Here is a 23,580-nt window from a genome sequence, read left to right as displayed (position 1 = left end):
ATCCGCATATCAGTTAAATCTTTTTATTCCTGTCGCCCAGTTATACTTTTGTAAGCTTGACACATATGTATTCTACAGAGAAAAAGCACCCTTCAGTTAAGCTGCTTTTATGCCCAGGAATAAAAGGGGCAGGTGTACAGATGTGTCCACGTGCATATAGGCCCCTTTCATGTTAAACAGCCCTTCTAGTCGCGACATAACTCAGTAGTGCCAGGCATCTTTTTTTGCAACTTTTTCCATTAAAATAAATCCTATTTGCAAAACACAGCGAATAAGACGCACAAGCAGCTTCTACTGACTAAAAGTATATGTGGAATGCCTATATTTAGTGTGTGATTGCGACTGTACCTGCATACATAATACTAAATTACCTAATTTAATGGAAAACACTTAAACATTCAATTTCTTATGCAGATACAGTGGCGGTCACGCACGCTTCATATATTTTTAATCAGAAGAAGCTGCTTATGCTTCATTTTGCAAATAAGATGCAAACTATTGAAGAAAGTTGCTAAACAGTAACACATTGTGGCCCTTATTCTGGTGTGATGACACACCTGCTATTCCAAGCTGTGTTTGAAAATTGACAGTTAGGAGCCAACTAACTGGTGCATTATCTCTCTCCAATTTATCACTTCTCCAGGCTAAAGGACATCTGCCCCACTGTGCCTAATATTTAATCCAGATCTGTTGCCAAATCTTTGACAGTATACTCCAAACATAAGGGACAGATACAGTGATTGATATACACAGCAATTATCTCTTTAAAACCACATATTGTAAAGTACACACTCCATAAAGCATAACTGTATACTGGTAATCATTAGGCATGTAGTAAACTCATATTTTAGTACCAAACCAAAAACCTAATCAGTATAATTATTCAGCTATGGTCTGTCCTGTGTATGTCATGCATAGCATCTACTGTTAAGGGACAGAAAGAAGGGACAGCCCAAGCAGAGTGATTGGTGAAATGGGGCTAGATATCGCTGTTAGAATAGGAGTAGGGAACAGGGGGGCCTCATCCAGGGGAATGCTGGGCCAGCCATGCAACTTTTCAGATGAAAATAACGTAGGTGGGGTTCTTAATGATGATCTTATCTGTAAAGTAAGTCCTGGTAGCAATAAACCTGTGCTTTTGCAAGATTCATATTTGGTTGGTCAAATCCTGCATCTTGTTGAAAAAAAAAAATTACCCACCATACAATATATGAGAGGATTTCACTTACTCGGAATCTGCAGACATCTCAGATATGCTGTGGGAGGTTGCAGAATGAGGTGTAGATGAACACAACATAGATGGGGTCGAAGAATTCTGTACTGAAGGGTTCACGGTCTGCTGGGCTGGATTCGTGGAGGAAAGGACGGATGTGTTAAATGAAGCAAGAATGGATGATAGAATATCTAGCTGTTCGGTGGAAGGATGTCGACTGGGAACTGCATCTAGATTTTCTCTGGAAGGTTGTCTTCTAGAAAGAGGTTCAAGATTGTCCCTAGACGGAAGTCTTTTTGAAAAAGTGTCCAAATTTTCTCTAGACGTTTGCTTTCTAGAAAGAGTTTCTAAATTATCTGTAAATGAATGCGTACTAGGCACTGTATCCAGGTCTTCTCTGGAATTAGATCTTCTGGATAAAAAGTCTAATTGGTCTCTTGAAGGTTGCCTAGCTGGTGCTAGTTGGTCTCTAGAAGGCTGTCGCCTTAAATGGAGATCAAGCTGTTCCCTAGAAGTCTGTCTATTAAGTAAAGAGTCCATTTGCTCTCTAGATACTTGCCTATTTGGCATAGAGTTTATCCATTCTCGAGATTGCTCTCTTACCGGCCCAGGGTCAATCTGCTCTTTTGACCCATATCTGTTGTGTAATGCTTCCAAATGTTCTCTAGAAGCATGCCTCCTAGGCACTGAATTCATAAGATCCCTCCTATCATTTCTCATGTCTGACTGGTCTAAATGTTCTCTAGATCCATGTCGGCTTGATATACTTTCTAAATGTTCTCTTGATCCATGTCGACTAGAGATAATGTCCAGTTGCTCTCTTGAACCATGCCGGCTTGGTATGGTGTCTAGTTGCTCACGGGATCCATGCCTGCTAGGTACAGCTTCCAGAAGTTCTCTGGAATTATTTCTACTCAACTGCTCTCTAGACATCTGCTTTCGCATCAGCATGTCCAGTTGTTCTCGAGAGGAATATCTGCTGGTGGGTTGAGACAGGCTGCCCGCTCCAGAATACATTCTGCCATAAGAAGCTGCGGGGACAGCCCTGTGGCCCAAAGTGGACGTTTTATACCATGATAATTCATTTGTCATCTTACCCATGGATGACAAACCTGGTGGGTACTGAAGTCGGTTCTTCAAGATACCTATATGAAAATATACAAAGAAATAGCTATTAAATATATTTTGGAGAGTCTATTTTCAGTTTCACTGTGGGAGCAAGGTTGTATGATACCCGAAGGCCCACGGTCCCATGTTCATTGAAATATGATAACGCATATTAAAGTATGAGGGATAAATTTACTAAAGCTTGTAAAAATTAAAAGAATGGATGTTGCCCGTAGCAACCACTGGGCGTCTATTTCTTGCTGAAAATGCATCTTAAGCCCAACGCGATGCATCTAGGACTCTGCTGATTAAACTAATAGGTGTATATTATGTGCGACTGAGTCTCCATATGAAGCACAAAGGAACTTATCAAGGAAAAATATCCGCAGCATCACAGCACTGCATATATGGATTCAGAGACTCAGCCACACACAGATATATCAGTGTTGCAAAAAGAAGGGTTGACTACTGCGCTGTGGATGGGTGGTAAGGGGGGGGGGGTAGGTTGCTGCTAGGTGTCTGGGGTATAACTACACAAATACCCAAGAGAATATACAATAGTTAGAGTGAATAGGCAACTCCTGCGCATACCTTTACCACACAATAATACCAATGAAAACTTCAGACAGTCTGTGTATATAATAAATATAGTGCTTTTATTGCGGAATAAAAACAGGTGAGTAAATTACATAGGTTGGTCAGAAAAAAATTAATTAAAATATGGGGGAAAAAAAGAAGTGATCTAATACCGGTATACGTTCTAAATACAATGACAAACAGACATATAACATAAATAAAGTCCCGAATATGGATGGGCAGAAAAAACTTTTTGCCAAAAAGTTCTGAGGTTTTGAATGATCACAAAGGTAGGCTGGGGTTGGTGGAAGTGTTCCACACTATTGCCCGCAATCTGTTATCCTTTAATAGGTATAGATGGAGATTACCGTGTGTATCCCTTTAAGAGATGGGGTGGTGTCTGCCGGCAGACTCGTCCTTCTCCCGCGGCTGCAATGAAGTAAGGCAGCGGTCCAGGAGGTCTCTGGAGATCAACGCGTTTCACCCGTCAAGCGGGCTTCGTCAGGATGTGCAGAGTGACTGGTAACCATCTCTGTCTCTATTTAAGCTGGGCTGGCGTGACGCGGTTGCCGCTTGCGTCATTTCCGCCCGGATACAGCTTCCGCCCTCACTCCTGTAGTGAGCTCTGTGTTGATGTATGTCCGCCCTTGTAGGGCGGACATACATAGTTTTTTCTGCCCATCCATATTCGGGACTTTATTTATGTTATATGTCTGTTTGTCATTGTATTTAGAACGTATACCTGTATTAGATCACCCCCCTTTTTTTCCCCCATATTTTAATTAATTAATAAATTTTTTTCTGACCAACCTATGTAATTTACACTCTAACTACAGATATATCAGTGTCGTATACCAAATTACTCAGCGGTCTCCTTGTGCGTCCTTGTCACATTGCGTCCAAGAGGCATTTTCTGCAACAAAAGATGCAAAAGAGTCCACCCGTCGCTTATAGAGACTAATGCACCTGACGTGCTAACAGCGGTTGCTTGGTACGACTGCAGAAATGAGAACGTTTGAGGACGTATCTGTATGTGTAGCGAGGATAAAAAAGTCTTTCTGAAATGCACAGGAGCGGTCACTAAATCACACATTGCTTATTTTACATATTAATTAGCATGATCACTGCATAAAAGCATCGATACGCTACATGTATACACAGGAAATTACATTAGTAGAGACAGGATTATATGCATTTGCATATTTTGCCCATTCTCACTGGTTATTGCATATTTTAACTAAAATCTAGTGATGGTGCATATTTTAGGCCCTGCCCCCTTCCCACCCGTGAGTCACAGCACTGCTTTGCTCTGCTGCTGCTGGCCAGGTAGTGGTAGAGTGTGCAGGCTGGGGCAATATGTGTGCAGAGTGGGGAACCTTGGATGTACGCTATGTCCGACACTGCTCTAGGCTGCCAATCCATGTTGATAAAAGTCAGTAGGGGCGGATGCCATTACGAAGCTCCTGAACCTTTGCCTGCCCCTTGCCTGGGACTTTAGACCAAGAGACAGACTTCTGCAGCAGAGGAGGCGGGCAGAAGGGTTGTGACATCACGCGGCGCAGAGGAAATGGCGTTTCACAGTGAGTATGCGGCGCAGGGAGGAAGCCTTCCACTGCTCCGCCCTCACACTATGCTGACATTTGATCCATCAGCGCTGGAGATGAGGGTCCGTGTAGTTGATCCAAGAAGAGCTTTGGACGCTGCAGTCTGCTGTAGCAGCCAGGGAAAAAAAATCCTGTGCACAGCACTAGACATCTGCGGATGCTGTGGGACTATTTTTGAGGTTTATTTGCAACTAATTGTATGTTGATTTTTAAATAAACAAGTAAAAAATTACTTTTTTTTATTATTTAATGTAGCATATTTTAATACTTTTCATGCATATTTTAAGTATTTTTCATGCATATTTCAAGCATTTTATGTTGCATATAATCCTGTCTCTAGACATTAGTATACGTGCACCAGTAGCAAACGATGGTCATGCGGCGTTCCCTCTGCATTACACTAAGACCTGGTTACCTTTCCTCTGCCTATGGGAGTGTGTGAGGGAGTTCTCGTCCCCACTGGTCAGGTCAGGCTGATTATTATTAGCCGCATCCTTGTTGAGATCAAGACCAAGTTTCCTTTCAGACCCCCATTTCTGCAGTGAGTTTGGCTGAACCTCTGTCTCACCCAGGGCCGGCCAGTAGGACATCAAATCATTGCCATCCATGTCTGCGAGAAAAGAGGGGTTCTACTTAGCAAGCGTCACAGTGGCATTGTGCATTATATATCGTGTTCTAGAGTCTCTGAGAATCTGCTATTGGTGATACTGTATGCTGTATCATTTCCAGACTATCATTTCCGGATTGGCCAGGTTAGAGGGAGCATATGACTTTAGCGCCCATTTATGAAAGAGTGATAAATCTCACTGTGAGTGATAAAACTTGTTGCGTATGATAAATGGTGCTGCAGCCAATCAGCTTCCAACTGTCATTTATTCTAACACATGGCAGTTAGGAGCTGATTGGTTGGAGCACCATTTTTCATATGCAAAAATGTGTTATCATTCATGAATTTTATCACTCCTTACAGAATGATCTCCTGTGTTTTAAGCACGGTATATAAATGAGCCATCTTATTAACACTATTCTGGGAAATGCAATGTGGCACTCAGGGGAAGATTTATTAAGCTCGGTGAAGTGATAAAGGGCGAGATTTAGTGGAATGACCGTTTTTTTTCAAAATGCAACTTTTTTCCCAAATCGCACTATATCGCACTTTTTAAAAATCGCACTTTTGCTGTGAATTCGCATATTTAATGAGATGCGAATTTGCGGCCAAAAAAGCGAGATAAAGTGCGATATAGTGCGATATTCAGTCATGAAAATCGGCACATTTTCAGAAATGTGCGATTTTGTGAAAAACAAAAAGTGTAAAAAACGGCGTGGGGTCCCCCCTCCTGAGCATAACCAGCTCTGGACTCAAAGAGCCAGTCCTGGTTTCATAAAATCATGGGGCTGAACACATAGCCTTCCCCAGGATTTTATTAAACCAGCACCAGGCTCAAGGGCCGGTCCTGGTTCCTAAAATACGGGGGACAAAATGAGTAGGGGTCCCCCATATTTCAGGGGCATCGAGGACAGCCCCGGGCTTCAGCATGGGCAGGTAAGTTCTGGAGGGGGGGACCCCTTCTCTGCCCATGCTGACCGGTCAGGGGGATGAATGCTTTGGCCGGGGGGACTTGTATAAAAAGCATTACCCTGCTGACTGGTTGGGCCCGTTGCTGATTCTTGAAATACGGGGGACCCCTACTCATTTTGTCCCCCGTATTTTGGGAACCAGGACCGGCCCTTGAGCCTGGTGCTGGTTTAATAAAATCCCGGGGAAGGCTATTTGTTCAGCCCCATGATTTTATGAAACCAGGACCGGCTCTTTGAGTCCGGGGCTGGTTATGCTTAAGGGGGGACCCCACGCTGTTTTTTTTAAAAACTTTTTTAATATTTTTTTTTTTAACACCAGAACCATGCACAGATCGCAAAGATCTGTGCATGATTATGACAAATTCGACAGTCAGAACCTGGTCTATTTTTCTGGTGATTTTTGCACATTTTTTTTGTCGATTTCCAAATTCGCACCCCATTAAATTTGCGAATTGTATTTTTTTCAATGGGAAAACATCTGGATGCGAATTGGGAAATCGCCACTTCAGAATGCGCGAATTCGCGGCAAAAAGTGCGATTTTTGCCGCAATTCGCATCTCATTAAGTTGGCGATTTCGGAAAAACATCCAATTTCGGCCGTTTTTACGCTAAAAGTCGCCCAAAAAAACAAATCACTCCCTATTGAATGTCACCCAAAGTGTCTCGCCAATCAGCTCATACGTGTAATTTTACAAACCAAGCCTGTAACTACATAGGTAGGAGCTGATTGGCTGGTGATAAAAACCAGACACTTTATCACTTCACCGAGCTTAATAAATCTGCCCCTCAGTGCTCTACCTTGAGTGGGGTTTCACAGTGGTAACAGGCTTGGGTAAAGAGAGAATAACCAGATATACAAACTATCGGGGCTCTGCAGTGCAGGAAAGGGTTTTACACTCAGCAAGTGAAGCAAGATAGAAACAGCAAACCTCAGGGTAAATAGAATTTAGATTCAGTTGATCAAACAACCCATAATATGCATCAGAATCCCAAACTGAATCCTGGATTTGGTGCAGTCCTAGTGTTGGAACTTGAGACTTACTCATTCAGATCAGTGGTTCTCAAACACAACAACAACAACACTCCTAACAGGTCAGGCTTTGAGGATTTTTGTCTAATAAACAGGTGGGATCATTACTGTTGCAGCAAAATAGATGAACTCACCTGTAAGTAATTAAAGAGATCCACATATATGACCTGTTTGTGGTGCTTGAGGACTGGATTAAAAAAAACACCATTTAAAATGGGCTTGTTCCCTTGACGCAGTAAAAGTAAAGGCAGTCGTTTTGTGGACTGAAGGACACCTCAGTGTTGTCAACATGGATCAGTAACCCAAATATTGGTACTCTGAGTGTGACCTGATCTCTGGGAAAGGTGTTTGGAACTCTGCAAATCTATCTGCCAAGGTAATGGCATACGTACGAGCTAGGGCTTGGCCACATCCTTATTAAAAGTGCCAGTAGAAATACTATAAGCGAAACATTGCTTCTGGATTTCTAACCTTGCGCCCTTCAAGCACCCCCAAGCCCGAACCCAAGTAATCTGTACCCACCTAACCAGAGCCGGCCCTAGCCTAAATGATGCCCTAGGCAAGATTTTGGTTGGTGTCCCCTAGCACCGCCACTAGTTCTGCCTCTGACCCTGCTCCCCTTTCCCAGCACCATTAACCCTCATCATAGCAGTAATCATTTTGGTGCTCCTACCCGCAATATTTTTAATAGAAACAGTGCACACATTCGGTGCTCAGCCCAAACAGGGGTATGTTCTTGCTGGGAAGGGGCATGGCCAAACAATAATACCCCCAATTCAAATTATGCCACACAGTAGTGCAACTTTATTCACATTACATCACACAGTAGTACCACTTTACCTTATTACTCCTCACAATATTCACATTATACCCTTAGAAAAAAATCCTGAGTAAATATTGTATTTTAAGCACCTCCATGGCCACACTGCAACCCAGCACAAAGCAGTGTGTGCTGGGCAGAGGAGAAGAGCTGCAGCTGCTGCTGTCACTTAAGGGGAGGGGACCCAGGGCATGCCTAAATTCTGTGTGCGACTGTGGCTGTACCTGCATACGGAATGCTATGTTACAGTGATTTCCATGAATACACTATTTCATATGCAGATACAGCCTCACTCACATACAGAATATAGGCATGCTGCATATCATTTTAATCAGCAGAAGCTGCTGATGCCCCTAGGCATTCCAAATGCCCTAGGCAATTGCCTAGTTTGCCTATGCCTAAGGCCGGCTCTGCACCTAACATGGACCAGAAACATCTACAGAAGATATATGTGAAATGCTGAGATCACCTTTAGGGTTGTGATTAGATGGGTTGGTGAGTAGCCTCTCGCTGTGAGCCGCCCGTTTGAACTGGCGGTGGAATCTGCCACGGGGGCGGACATTTTCCTCGCTCTCCGATGATGGGATAGACAGGCTACGATCCTCATCTAGCGACAGGTCACTGTCCGAATCAGAATCTTGTTCTATTGAGAACAGTTTTAATGTTATTACGTACTCTGTTCTCCTTCGTGCTCTTAATCTTAGACACAGCTTCTTGCAAACACCAGAGAGACATTTATGGAATAATCCAGGTTTTAAGGCTATCCATGATTGGACCATGAGGTGACTTAATTAGTACCTCCTCAGTCAATTCAATTTAATCACCTGGACTCAAGTATGAACATCCTTAAAATCTGGATTTATTGACGGAGTTTAGGAAACTAATTTAGGAGACTTGTTCTTACCGCCTCCTGCATCTCGATGGAAAATGGCCACGTCTAGGTCAGTAGGACCCGAATGATGACTATGGTCCTTGGCCGATCCTTGGCGAGCAGCAATATTTTCCCTACAGGGTAACCAGTAAGAAGAAAGACACAATTAATATGTCATTAATGATTTCATCCTGGGTCTCGCGCCCACAACACACACAAAAACAACAAAATTTCACCTGCTGCCCACTCTGAGATGAGACGGGCGGCAGCCATTTTGTGGACTGAGCCAAGTTTCATGAGAATGGAGCCTAATTATTTACAAGAGGCCTTAGTTGGCACTAAGGCATGAGGCTCATTAAAATCCATGAATGGTTCTGAACATTGGTAGTGTCAGAGGTATTTTTATTTGATCCCTTTCTCTTATACAGAGTTACGTTATATATTAATGGAAATATCAGTCGATGTTTAATGTTCTTACATCACATCTTTACTGACCCTTCTCCTCCTGAGAATATTTTAGGAGAATAACAGTAGAAATGATAACATCAGATAAATACCACGTCTAAAGTCATTAAGGTAAAGGCTGCCTTTAATCACTATAAGCACCAAGTGGAGGCCGCCATTTTGGTGTTTACACCAGCATTCAGTTCTATCGGAAGGTATTGGATGTGAAGATACCGTACCTCAGATAGGGCCTGTGACTGGAGTGGGTGCGCGCAGTGCGCACGCTGCTGACGGATGATACGGTGGAGGCTCCTAATGTGATCCTTATCAGACCACTCTCTTCAAACAACGCTGTGTTATTGTAGGCATTGGGCCCCTAGAGGTAAAAGTTATGAAGAACATATTAGTGCAACTAACAAGTATAATGTTCTATGCTCTGATTGGCTACAGCCTGGTCTCAACCCCTCACTTTCTACAGCTCTGTTTGGCTACAGGTTACTCTGACCTTGTTCTAGCACTCTGATTGGCTGAAGATTACTCTAGCTATGCAGACATGCACCCAATTGGCTACTGTATCTTGTACCCTGCAAAGTTCCTAATAATGTGATTGGCTACCTGTATAGTGCTATAAATATGTGAATAGGTCAGTTACAGACCTGCCCAAGTCAAGTAAGGACAGAACTGAGCATAAGAAACAAAGTAGTAGTTTGTCACCAAATTTTACCCCCTCTCCCCCAAAAAATTAAATTTAATATTTAATTCATAGTAAACAAATGCAGTCATGTATAAAATTAGATTACATGGGGTCTTCCGGCTGGCCCTATGTAATAGTAACAAGTGACAATTTTGGATACATCCAGGCCCTGCTTCTAATTGACTTAGTAAGGTACGAAGCTCGCAACTCACCAAAGACCCATGCCCACAGCCGGAACAAATCATTCAATGGCCGCCATCGAATGATCTCTCCAGGGCTCGCAAATATAATTTAGTGGAGACTGACTTATATTTGCGCGTTCTAGCTGAAGATATGTCTTGTGACATCAGCCAACCGCCCCCGGTACACCTCGTCCCGCCGCAATCCCATGGGAATGCCCAGCGTTTCCATGGGGATGCCCATGAAACGCTAGGCGTTCCCATGGACGACACCCGACTCCGCCGCCCCAGGCCTGCATTGCTCTGTGTGAACGGCTCAGTGTCTATGCAAGTCGCCCAGTCCGTTCGCCCAGGGACGCCGACACATGCACATAAAACATAATGCACACGCGCAGTAAAAAAAAAATTTTTAATTAATGAACCGGAATGACCCCCCCCCCGGGTGCATAAAGGGTATGAGTCTAGAGAAAGTCATCCGCGATCACACCACACTGCGTGCATGTACAAGACTGCCCATATTTGCCCTATGCGGAGCTGTGCCCGTCTATGGGTGACATCTGGTATCAGAGCCGCTATCATTAGGAGTCAGCTGTGACATCAGCTCTGTCCTTGGGGTCACCACTTCATCCTGTGCTCATTAAACTTCCGTCTGTTACCACCTTACGCCCTTTCAGCCACACGGGGAGATGAGTGTGACTCTGCATGTTCCGCAGACCCGTGTGCTCAGCTCCGACCCATGCACAATGCAAGAGCACATGTGATACATCCACAACACTGACCAGCTCTGCATTAGGTACTCAGAAATAAGGGGCAACTAGTACAATGAGAAACGGTGTATTACCCCCATCGGTGCCTGTCTAGACGTGTCCTCGCCTTGGCTTTTCTTGTCAAGACACACAACGTTCCAGGCCTCTTGTACCTCTTCGTTGAGGATGCAGAAGAGAATCAGCACAGTCAAACTCTAGGTATGAGGAACACAGAACAAGCTGCTCAGTTATAGGACAGAATAAAAGGAACACAAGTTCGGCTATACCTGAGCTGGAAATACCTGCTAGAGTCCTTAGTTTTGCTTTTTTGCTCCGTATTTAACTTTACGAAAAGGTGGCAGCGCTGGCGAGCACCAAGGGGTAACAAGCCTTTCTTTCTAAGCCACTGCGACCATGCCACCAACAGACAGAGAGCAAGCGCAGGGCTCCAGAGCAGTCACAATTCAGAGGGAGCTTGTCCCCTCTGCAGGATACAGCCCCCCAAATCTCAGTGACCGTGAGCTTACTCTCAGACTATTTATTTAGAGGGAAAATACATTTTGGTGGAATTTTTGTTTAGATGGACATAGTTGACACAAAGGGGAAGGTTCGACTACCTGCAGTGATTCCTGAGCAGGATTTAGCCAATTTCCATGCATGGTAGCCCAGCTGGTCACACGCATTATAGAGCCAACATTAGCCATTCTTACTGTTAGCTCCCTAAAGATAGAGTCAGAGATTTTGCACATTTAACCCATAGCAAAAGTAACCAAAAGGAGGCCACAAAGATGTATACAGCACATCTGAGAACACACATGATGAGATTTCCTATAGAAGGGGCGTTGCTGAGTGTACAGTAACCCCTACAACAGGGACAGCTTGGACAATACCATTACTAGGACAGTAACAGTGTCACAGAGATCTTGAGATGACATCATCAGAAAGGAGAATAATTGGCCAAGATGCACAACACGGGCAGATACAATGCAGCTATTGGCTGACAGTGCAGCAAGTACCAGATCACTGACATCCGTACAAATAGGGAACAGCTTACTGTAAATCACATAACATTATTTAGTAGATTGGTAGATTACAGAAGGCAGAGGCTAAAACAGAGCTAGGCAATGTGAAACACTCCTTGATGGTTCGGAACTACACATCCCAGCATGCCCTGCATAGTATTACTCGTAGGGAATGAAAAAATGGTGTTGAGAACATGCTGGGACATGTAGTTGTAGGTGTGCCGCACGTTGCCTACCCATTGTCACCAGCACAGGCTAGCAGCAATGTGAAATAAATGAAGATCGTCTTTGCGCCTCCAGAGGTACGAGGTGGTTTTACCTGCAGGCTGCAGAGGAGAACATAGAGGTAGTGAAAGGCCAGAACACTGTTATTTACAGCCAGCAGACCGAATAGCCAGGTAGTGCTGATAAACAGGAGGAGAATGAAGGAGCTCCGCAAGGTCATGCTACAGGGAGATAGGAAGGAGGTGCCAAGAGCACGGACATAGAGGTTACACAGGGAAGAGAACACGGATACATTACATGACTATTTCCATATGTATGTTCTGCAGCATGCAGTGTGGAGGACAGGCATTAACCCTTTAAGTGCCAACATCTTTGTGAGAGATCGGCAAAATTTCTGCTAAAAATTCCAGCGTCGCTCAACATTGTTATATAAATTCAAATACAAAAGTTGTGTAAAAAAGATTATATTTCCTCTATAAGGTAACATTACAGGTCATTATGATGAATACAAATGTTTGCTTGCCAATTTTCACACCCTTTTGGACAAATACACTTGGCACTCAAAGGGTTAAAACGGATGGAAACAAAACTGTGGCGCGGGGATCCCATCTACCTACAGTACTTGCATACATTACTCACACTGCTAAAGTGCTAAGTCCCCACCAGAGGTGGATGTGAGGAGGTATGTAAATGAGGTAGGTGTCAACATTTGAACTGAGATGCCCCCACCCCTCCCAAGTGTCTCCCCAGAGGAGTTTCCTGCATCAGACACCACCTCAGCATCTGCCTCGCCATTGGACAGTTGAGGCTAGAACATTTGGCCATGGCATGCCTCAAAATGAGGGCTGACATGCCTCTATTTTCTAAAAAAGATCCCCTCTCCACCCCCAAATGGCTGCAGAAAGGCATCCCCAGACATCTGCAGCCACACTGCGTCCGATGCCGCAGGACCAGCTCTGCACGTGCAGCCAAACTAAAACACAGTCCAGGTCAGGGAACATAGAGTGGTCTACAGGGAAATTCACTTTGTAAACAATATTCACAAAAGTAATCTTGGATATCTCAGAAATTAGTTTGTAGGGTATTTAATTCCTAGGGGCCCATGTGGAGGCTCTGAGTGGGCTACCCTCTTTCTCTGAGATACAAGTCTGAGTAGAATATGGTATTGTTCCAGGGTCTACTGCACATGCACTGATCTCCAGGGAAATAGCCCTTATGCAGATGGTCAGGCTCTATGGGGCCTCATGGGTGTGTCACATTGTAGACACACCCATGAGGAAACACCACACTGCTTGTGAGATTATTCAGGCCAATATACACACAATACATACTCTCCCCCACCTCACCATAACCTCTTCCTCGCAGCAGCCAATCCCTAACCCTCCCCCCTTGCATCCTGTCCCACACCCTCCCCACTAGTGCCTAAACCTCACCCTGCTTCCTAACCCTAACCCCCTTTTATGTGCATAAACTTACTCCCCACCACAGCCTAACACTAACTTTCCCCACCCCACAGCCTAACTATAAGTCCCCCGACTGCTGCCTAACCCTAACCCTCCTTCCCTAGCAGCATGCTAGCCCACCCTGTATACTTGCCGATCTGGATGCTAGCTGTCGGTATTCCACTGGCATCCTGATTCTTTCTGTAGTTCCAGTGTCAGTGTTCTGATGGCAGTCTGGATGCTGGTGTCGGTATATTGAACGCCAATATCTTGACTGCCACAAACCATGCTACATCCGTAGACTTCACAGACCAGCTACACAGAACATGCATTCTGTATACACGGAACATACATGCTGTATATACATAACATGCCCTCAATGAAAAGAGTGCTGAGATAATTACAGGACAGACTTCTTTTTAGTTTCCTTCTGACCCGGGGAGCAGGAGAGTTTGGCCACCAACAGGAACATAATTCCATTAAGCTGAAACCAAGCAAAGAATAAAATGCTTCAAATAACTGGTACATTAAAGTTAAAAGAAAATGTGTGTTCCTATAAAGTAGCGATGCTCTGCATGTCACTGTATAATAAGATTTCTCAAGATATGGCTTGTTGGTGAAATGCATGGTACATCATATCACTTGGTGAAATGCGTGGTGATTCATATAACTTGGTAAAATGCGTGGTTCATCACATCACTTGGTGAAATGCGTGGTGATTTATATGGGGTTGGTGGTATGAGCAGTGCATCATATGCCTTGGTGAAATGCGTGGTTCATCATATGACTTGGTAAAATGCGTGGTACATCATATGCCTTGGTAAAATGCGTGGTACATCATATGACTTGGTAAAATGCGTGGTTCATCATATGACTTGGTAAAATGCGTGGTGATTCATATAACTTGGTAAAATGCACTGTGATTTATATGGGGTTGGTGAAATGAGTAGTGCATCATATGCCTTGGTGAAATGAGTAGTGCATCATATGCCTTGGTGAAATGCGTGGAGCATCATATGGGTTTGGTGAAATGCGCAGTGTAACCTCACTGATAAAACCACGTTGTTAAACCAAAAACATTTCATTGTGCTCTTCCACTTTCTGCATTCAGATGTCTTACATTAGCAGTTCAGGGCAGCGGAACAATGTGCCCTCATAGTGGGTTATTAAACCAGGCCAGGGGTAAACATTCATCAGCATCCATTGGGAGATCATTTATTACAACTGAAAAGGCTGCGTGCTCTCCATTGGCTCACAGAGCTGAAGGGAGCCCGCACTTCGGAGATATGAAGCTGGGGGAGCGAGCAAGGCATTTGGGGGATCCACCAGATTGTCTGAATGCCATCTTCAAGTTATATATTTTGGGACATGCTAGAACATGATATCTATGCATAGAATGAATACTTACTACAATCACAATAGCGATGGGTCCAGCAAAACTCCACACTAGTTTATCATGGATTGAAATCCAACAAAAGTCCGGATTTCCGTATCCTTCTGGGTCTAGTCCCACCGCCAAACCTGTGAGAAAAGACTTATATTAGACATTTAAACCCTAAAATCTCTCTGAATTACAGGCACAGACACAAAATCCACATTCTCCAAACTACAGAAGGCTCCTTGTACAATACGTTCGATTAGTAATGTCTGAACCTGGCGACCTCATCACATGTGTTTCACGCTGCAAGCTATGGGGCACATAGTGCAGAGTACAGATGTTTGGTACATTACGTATGTGCTGGACCTGTACTGCATGAACTGAATCTGCAAATACGGGCGCAGGACGGCATCAGTCTGATACCGTATGTCGGCGGCGAAGGACTTTGTTTCTCAAAACGGATGCATGTCGTCATTGCGGGGGAAGGTTCAAAGGCAGGAGTTTCATCAGAGGACAGGCCCTGGGGGGGCAGCTAACACTGTTCCTAGTCTCTGTGGGGGGAATTCAAGTGTTAAATGCCCCAGCAGCCACTAGGTGGCACCCGACAGAGCAACTGAAGTGCACTGACATAACTTTTATGCTGTTCCATCATTTTGACAGGCTGGGAACTAATAGGAGTATAATGTACAAATTCAAAACACCAACAGTCCAGGTTTTAAGGCTATACTGTAAATGCTTGAGCACAGGTGATTAAATCAAAATGACTGAGATATTCATTAAGACACAGGTGCTCGACTATTGAAATATATGAATACCAATAAAGCTACAGTAAGAAACAAAGTTCTGTAAAGTCCCAGCAATATTATAATTAGTTAAGTAAGAGAACGATGAAGTAAAACTCCTCACATACCTGTGATAATGGCTGGAACACCCCAACCAATAGCGTGGTAGAAGCGCATGGCGCCAATGTTAACGTTCCTGACTTCCGTCTGCATGCGGTAAATATGGAGCCCATCCACAAAGAGCCAGGCGAAGGTGGACAGGAAGAAGTAATGGAGCAGGATGGCGATCACAGTGCAGAGGAACTGGGAACAGAGAACCGACAGAGTCCAGGATGTGTTATATGATGATAGCATAGAACAACAATAGTCTGCACTGACATAAACCATCAGCCAGAAATGTCCAGTGCAATAGATGGGGAGCTAGTAGCGGGTTTATGTCTAAAACATTGTGTCCCACACTGATAATGACAGACAGTAAGTATCGTAATACAGGTAGAACAAATCCCGTCACCAGCGCCTGGAGAGAGGAGACTGGTGCGGTACGCCCCACATAGGGTATATGCGATGTATGTAATATGTATCTCGTCAGGTGCTTCTAACTAGTCTCTAAATATGTGACTAATGATTCCCAACATGATATTTAAATCTGGGCCCATTTGTTGCAGCCTGCTATTAGTTTAAAGACGTAATTGGCAGATATATTGCAGAAAACTGTGAATGGGCAGAAAATTGCAGGTTTTCCATTTGGTACTCGGATGTTCTATCATTTCCAACTCTGGGGTGATTCACGTCGGCTCCATGGACTGATGGTGCGGCTCTGCACATGCGTATCAGTGAATATACGCATGTGCAGAGCCGCTGTGCGAACGCCGTCGGTGATTATCACAGTCGCCTAGGTGTTTGCCGACATCAGGACGGGCAGTGGGTGGACAGCCCACTGCCGTCCCCATATGAACGCAGTCGTGTTGAAGCCTGCACAGGGAGGGCAGATGACATTACATGACGTCAGCAAACGCCCCATTCTCAGACACTAGCGACACAAAGATAAGACCGTCCAGACTGACTATTATTTGCGGAGGCAGAAAAATCATTCAACGGTCGACGAGCATCTAATGATTTGTGACCGTACGCTCGCATGTGAATGTGTAGTTAGTGTAGTGTACACATCCATTCGCAGAGTGGAGCTCAACGGTGGGGGAAGGGGGGGGGGGGCTTAGCCAGCAGGCGGCGTTAGCAAAAAAAACGCTTCTTAGCAAATGATGCTGTATCACGTACCACTATGTAACACTGCCTCAACAAACCAAAAATATTTTTTATTTTCTCAAAAACAAATCTATGATCTGTTCTTATAGACCAATGTTTTCCAGACATGGTCCTCAGGACCCCGCACATGTCCCTCAGGACCCCGCACATGTCCCTCAGGACCCCACACATGTCCCTCAGGACCCCGCACATGTCCCTCAGGACCCCGCACATGTCCCTCAGGACCCCGCACATGTCCCCCAGGACCCCGCACATGTCCCTCAGGACCCCACACATGTCCCTCAGGACCCCACACATGTCCCTCAGGACCCCACACATGTCCCGTTATCCAATTCACCTGTAGATCTTTATAATGTGACAGTGAATTTACTGCGCTATATAAGAAACTGTAAATAAATAAAAAATAAATATATACTGTAAGCTGGCACGCGGATCCTAGAATACGTTTATATACCGATGCAGACGTCCGCTCTTGGCCTATATACTCTTACCTCGCTCTCGGTGCTATTAATGCCCAGTAGAAACACCAGCTCGGAGCAGAAGAGCGCGGAGGCGATATTGGAATGGATTCCCCGGGTGTTGGATTTCAGCCCCTTGAGAGCGGCGAGGATGGTAAATGTGGCCACAAGGAGCACCAGGGAGATGGACAGACAGGTGTAGGAGACAATGGCCAAGGTCTCCAGGTCGCCCTCCAATTGCTGCATCATCAAAACAATGCAGATTTACTAATAATGTACCAGGAAATGATCACACAATTATAGTCATCGTATATAAGGGCAGAGAACATCCTATACACTGGGTTGCTGCTGAGTCGGGCTTAGTGTATATAAGGGCAGAGAGCATCCTATACACTGACATGGGTTGCTGCTGAGTCGGGCTTAGTGTATATAAGCTGTGATTGACCATAAAACACATCTGTATACAGAGCCGACACTTGCACCACGTTAGGCAGAATGCAGGAGCAAACATAATATGAGTACAGTAAGGGTGGCGCTAAGGCAGAGCAGCGCGTAGACCATATACCCTGTCTCTAGCCACAGCGGTTCCCCGAGGGCTGGTGCTGGTGAAGGAGATGAAGCAGGCACTTCCTCTTTGGCTGATTCTGGATTCAGCTGTGACGCCGATAGGTGAATTCTTCATACTGTAGGTGCCACCTATATTTTATGATTCATGTAAAGACTAGCATGCGAGGGCTGCCAATAAATATTTACCTCTCGATGGGACCCATCCATGAGAACCCCAAAACTACCAAACTGGGAGCACTGGCAGCGCACGTGCGTGGTGTTCCTGAAGACCAGGTCACAGTCCTTGGCTGTCCAGCTCCCAGGCGGATCTATTCTGGAAACACAAAAAGAAACACAAGTGAATGCAGCACAGGCGTTATGGCCTGGTGGGGGCGAAATATCAGCAGCATTTCTCCCACACTGGGGGATGTGTTCCAAAACTTGGAGAGAGATAAAGCGGAGAGTGAAAAAGTACAAACCAATCAGCCCCTAACTGTCATTTTTTACAAACACCACTCGTAGTATGGCAGTTAGGCCTGCTTGATTGGTACTTAATCTCTCTCCAAGTTTTGATACATATTCTCCTCTGTGTGGGGTCATGATGTCATTTGTTGCTTGTCACGGTCCTGCATTTTGGAAAAGTCTAATACCATATGCATATTACTGAGTTTGATATGTCATCTATTATATGTGATTAATACCCCTTTCAGACAGAAAAATCCCAAAAACCCAGGTATTTCCCGGATACAAAAACTCGGGTACAACTAGGCAGCAAGGGGCTGACCCCCTTTCACACAGGAGCAAAAACCCGGGTATTTCCCGTGTCGACCCCTTTCACACAGAAGCTGGATTTTTCCTGCAAATCTCTGTGTGTCATAAGAAAAGGACAGTTTTAAAGGCACACAGAGATGAGGTCATGAAAAGTGGGAGGTGACTGCTCACTGCATTGCATTAAACATGGCTGACAAGTTGCAGAACCTGGAGGTCATGAGTGCTCTGTGTGTTTTGCTGCTTACAGCAAATCAGAGCATTATGCAGATGCTTACACTGTGCTACCTGGCACAGTGTTATGCCAGGAGGAGGAAGGCACAATTTTTGGTGGAGAGGGCTTCCACTCGATGCAGGTATTCACACTGGAGGAGAGCCCTGATTTTGTCCAGTGTTGCGCTGCACGCCACTGCCATGCCCGCTCAGCCAATCAGGGAAGCTGAAAAGATCAGCCAATCGCGCAGCGCCATGCTGCACAGCCAATCAGCATGATTTTTTTAATAGTCGGGAGAAAAAAACGGGTCGGACCCTTTCACACAGCCGCAAACATGTGTCTGACATGGGAAAAACCCAGGTAAATACCTGGGTCGAAGTCCCGGAACTTTAGACCCGTGTTGACCCTTTCAGACAGAAGAAAAACCCGGGTTGACACGGCAAGAGCAGGGAAATTCCCGGGTCTTTTTTTCTGTCTGAAAGGGGTATTATACTGTGTTGGTTTAGGATTGTGAAAATCAATGCATGCAGTAATGGAATGGCGCCTCCTAGTGGCAAGTTTACAATACTCACTGTGGACTTATAGGGGGACATTTACCAAAATGGATTCGTAGAAAAAAGGTGTATTCGTAGGGAGAAATACACCTTTTTTTTACGAATTTGTATTTTCGGGATTTACAATCCCAAAAATACAACAATTCGTAGTCCTAAAGATGGAACATTCGTATTTGTAGTTACAAATACGAATGCCCTACACCATCGATAGGATACGACAGAAATCACCATTCAAAAGAATGGTGGTTTCTGATTTACTAAGCAGCCGTACTGACAATACGGCTGCTTAGTGGTGTGAAACACCCACGCAAATACGACAGGAAAATAGAACACCATTTTCCTGTTCTATTTGCGTTTTAGCCTGCACGGATCAGTCAGATCCGTGCAGGCTACAGTGTAAAAAAATAGAAAAATAAAAAAAAAAAACGGCGTGGGGTCCCCCCCACAGCCATAACCAGCACCAGGCTGAAGGAGCCGGGGCCGGTAATTAAAAATCAGGGAACCCGACAAATAGGGGTTCCCCGATTTTTAACAACCAGCCCCAGGCTCCAGGTCCGGGGCTGGTTCCCAAAATACGGGGGACAAAATGAGTAGGGGTCCCCCGTATTTTAAGAACCAGCCCCAGGCACAACCAGCCGGCAGGGTAATGTCACAGCCGGGGGACACTTATAATATAAGGTCCCGCGGCCAAAACATTCTCCCTACCGACCAGTCAGCCTGGCCAGGGGCCCTGGGGGAGTGGGGACCCCCCCAATGAAGGGGTCCCCCCCCCTCCAGGACTTACCTGACCAGGCTGAAGCCTGGTGCTGTCCTCGATGCCCCTGGGCGGTGGGCATCGAGCTGATAAATGGTGTAAAAAAAAGATGAACCTATTGTTTTTTACTGTGGCACTACAAGTGCCAGCAAGCCTCCCCAGCAAGCTGGGACTTGGAGAACCACAAGTCCCAGCCTGCTGGGCATTAAAGGGCCCGCTGGCACTTGTAGTTCTACAGTTAAAAAAATAGTGCACAAAACACACTGACACACTTTTAAAATAAAACTTTATTACACACAAAGCCCACACATACTAATACTTACCTATCTTCTTCCCATAGGTCGCCCTGGTCCTGTGTCGGCGTCTTCTGGTCCTGTGTCGTCTTCTTCCTCCATGTCGACCGTCGCTGTCGCCGTCCGGATCCGACATCCATTTGGGAAGCTGTGGAAGGAAACCATACTCACCTGTCCCGGGGCGACGTAGTCCAGGTAAGGGTCTTTGCAAAAAAACAAACCGACACCCCGAAACCAGACCGGACTGACGGAGACGCACGTGTGTTTGTTTACATCGTGCGGCTCCGCCTCCCGAATGCCGCTATTGGCCGCCTTGCGGCCTAGCGGCTCCTGATTGGCCGCTAGGCCGCAAGGCGGCCAATAGCGGCATTCGGGAGGCGGAGCCGCACGATGTAAACACCGTGCGTCTCCGTCAGTCCGGTCTGGTTTCGGGGTGTCGGTTTGTTTTTTTGCAAAGACCCTTACCTGGACTACGTCGCGCTGGGACAGGTGAGTATGGTTTCCTTCCACAGCTTCCCAAATGGATTTCGTCGGATCCGGACGGCGACAGCGACGGTCGACATGGAGGAAGAAGACGACACAGGACCAGAAGACGCCGACACAGGACCAGGGCGACCTATGGGAAGAAGATAGGTAAGTATTAGTATGTGTGGGCTTTGTGTGTAATAAAGTTTTATTTTAAAAGTGTGTCAGTGTGTTTTGTGCACTATTTTTTTAACTGTAGAACTACAAGTGCCAGCGGGCCCTTTAATGCCCAGCAGGCTGGGACTTGTGGTTCTCCAAGTCCCAGCTTGCTGGGGAGGCTTGCTGGCACTTGTAGTGCCACAGTAAAAAACAATAGGTTCATCTTTTTTTTACACCATTTATCAGCTCGATGCCCACCGCCCAGGGGCATCGAGGACAGCACCAGGCTTCAGCCTGGTCAGGTAAGTCCTGGAGGGGGGGGACCCCTTCATTGGGGGGGTCCCCACTCCCCCAGGGCCCCTGGCCAGGCTGACTGGTCGGTAGGGAGAATGTTTTGGCCGCGGGACCTTATATTATAAGTGTCCCCCGGCTGTGACATTACCCTGCCGGCTGGTTGTGCCTGGGGCTGGTTCTTAAAATACGGGGGACCCCTACTCATTTTGTCCCCCGTATTTTGGGAACCAGCCCCGGACCTGGAGCCTGGGGCTGGTTGTTAAAAATCGGGGAACCCCTATTTGTCGGGTTCCCTGATTTTTAATTACCGGCCCCGGCTCCTTCAGCCTGGTGCTGGTTTCGGCTGTGGGGGGGACCCCACGCCGGTTTTTTTTTTATTTATTTATTTTTTCTATTTTTTTTTTACACCTTGCAGCCTGCACGGATCTGACTGATCCGTGCAGACTGCTAGAAATAATTCGTATTAGCGGCCGTATATACGGCCGCTAATACGAATCATTACACCATCGGATGGTTACAAAGCAGTCGTATATGACTGCTTTGTAACTGATCCTCCGGAACACGACTTTGCATACGACTTAAACAGTCGTATGCAGTCGTAGGGAAAATACCAATACGAAAAACTAGGTTTTTCATATTGGTAAATTTCCCCCATATTCTCAAAACACCTGAAGCTACTCAATTGCAAGCTCTGTTCCTTGCACGGTAAGTAACGTGATTTATACCATAGATTCCAGATCTAAGGGTAACGAGGTTGTGGCTTCTGTGGTAAGTGTAGAAGTCCTACTTATGGTGGAACATAAATCTTGTATGGGTCTATAGCAGGCTGCAACCCTTAGTGGGAGATGTATCCATCATTGGAGAGAGATAAAGTGAAGAAGTTGCCCAAAGCAACCAATCATGGGTGCTAGATAAATGACAAAAGCTGATTGGTTGTTTGGACAACTCCTCAACTCTCTCCATGGCTTGATACATCTCCCACTTATTTACTTTTACCAAGCAATAATATATGCATGGGTTTATTTAATCAATACATATAATAGTTACAGTCTAGTATCCTTGGAGTACTTCACAGCTGGTGGGTGTCTAATGGGGACAATTCTGTAGCACAATAGCGGTAACGTAGACAATTTATTATATACACCTGAAAATAGCAACGTTCAAGCAAATTCATGTACAAGGGGTAATTCACGCCGAACAAAAGAACATTTACCTGTCCGTTACGCCAAGTGAGCATATCTCACAACAACCCTGTAAGTAGGTCATAAAAACAATCCATGGTGATCTAAATGCACATTTCACAATGAGACTGAGCCACTGACAGGACCAGGGCACATTACTTGATTATTAATGACTAATTGATTGCTCAGTTACCTATAAGGGTGCTGTGCTCCTTATAATACTGAGCTACAGAATAGTTAAGAGGAAGCATGTGATATCTTAAATTGTTTTAGACGGGCATGTACTGATGCACGCCATTTATCAGGTGGCAGCTACTGCAGGTGGGCAGCTACTGTAGAAAGCACAGTGGTGTGGCACACATGGTAACTGCTCAAATCACTGCTCTAGATATATAATTTCCGACACAATGAGACCAGCCATAGGATAGAGAGAGGAGACAACTTACTGGCTGGACTGGTTCCATTGTACGCAGACTGGTTTACTTCTGTTTTCTGTTTGCAGCAGTTGGAAATCTATTATCAGCGGCCCCTCCAGAGTTCCCCGGATGAAGGTCTGATCTCGGATGGCGGAAACGCTGACGATGGGCGAATTCATCACCGGATTCTTCGGTAGCCTAGAGACATATTTCATGCGTTTGAACAATTTTTAAATTAACCAAAAAATTTAAGTAATGTGTTTTGCTGTATGCGGAAACCACGTTATAACTTAGCCACGTTGTAACTTAGCCATGTTGTAACTTAGCCACGTTGTAACTTAGCCACGTTGTAATTTAGCCACATTGTAACTTAGCCACATTGTAACTTAGCCACATTGTAATTTAGCCACATTGTAACTTAGCCACATTGTAACTTAGCCACGTTGTAACTTAGCCACGTTGTAACTTAGCCACGTTGTAACTTAGCCACGTTGTAACTTAGCC

General features: G+C 45.2%; 1 protein-coding gene across 4 annotated transcripts in view; it reads right to left on the bottom strand.

Moving 5' to 3' along the window:
• Positions 1–23,580, bottom strand: part of CELSR3 (cadherin EGF LAG seven-pass G-type receptor 3) — a 151,410-nt gene that overhangs the window by 6,116 nt on the left and 121,714 nt on the right. For 3 of the 4 annotated variants that reach the window (XM_083155599.1, XM_083155601.1, XM_083155600.1), the window contains 13 exons: positions 23,107–23,274; positions 18,186–18,312; positions 17,466–17,672; positions 15,840–16,014; positions 14,960–15,072; positions 13,956–14,035; positions 12,204–12,330; positions 10,958–11,077; positions 9,483–9,619; positions 8,833–8,933; positions 8,398–8,571; positions 4,916–5,110; positions 1,230–2,358 (listed from right to left, as the gene is read on the bottom strand). In XM_083155599.1, the coding sequence (XP_083011725.1) occupies positions 1,230–2,358; positions 4,916–5,110; positions 8,398–8,571; positions 8,833–8,933; positions 9,483–9,619; positions 10,958–11,077; positions 12,204–12,330; positions 13,956–14,035; positions 14,960–15,072; positions 15,840–16,014; positions 17,466–17,672; positions 18,186–18,312; positions 23,107–23,274 (2,853 nt within the window). The remainder of the gene's footprint in view (positions 1–1,229; positions 2,359–4,915; positions 5,111–8,397; positions 8,572–8,832; positions 8,934–9,482; positions 9,620–10,957; positions 11,078–12,203; positions 12,331–13,955; positions 14,036–14,959; positions 15,073–15,839; positions 16,015–17,465; positions 17,673–18,185; positions 18,313–23,106; positions 23,275–23,580) is intronic. The other variant, XM_083155602.1, reaches the window with a different exon arrangement.

This window comes from Crinia signifera, chromosome 8 (genome assembly GCF_055691185.1).
Source record: "Crinia signifera chromosome 8, ASM5569118v1, whole genome shotgun sequence".
Classification (NCBI taxonomy): domain Eukaryota; kingdom Metazoa; phylum Chordata; class Amphibia; order Anura; family Myobatrachidae; genus Crinia; species Crinia signifera.
The sequence above is the reverse complement of the archived record's forward strand: the minus strand, read 5'-3'. Positions and strand labels throughout refer to the sequence as shown.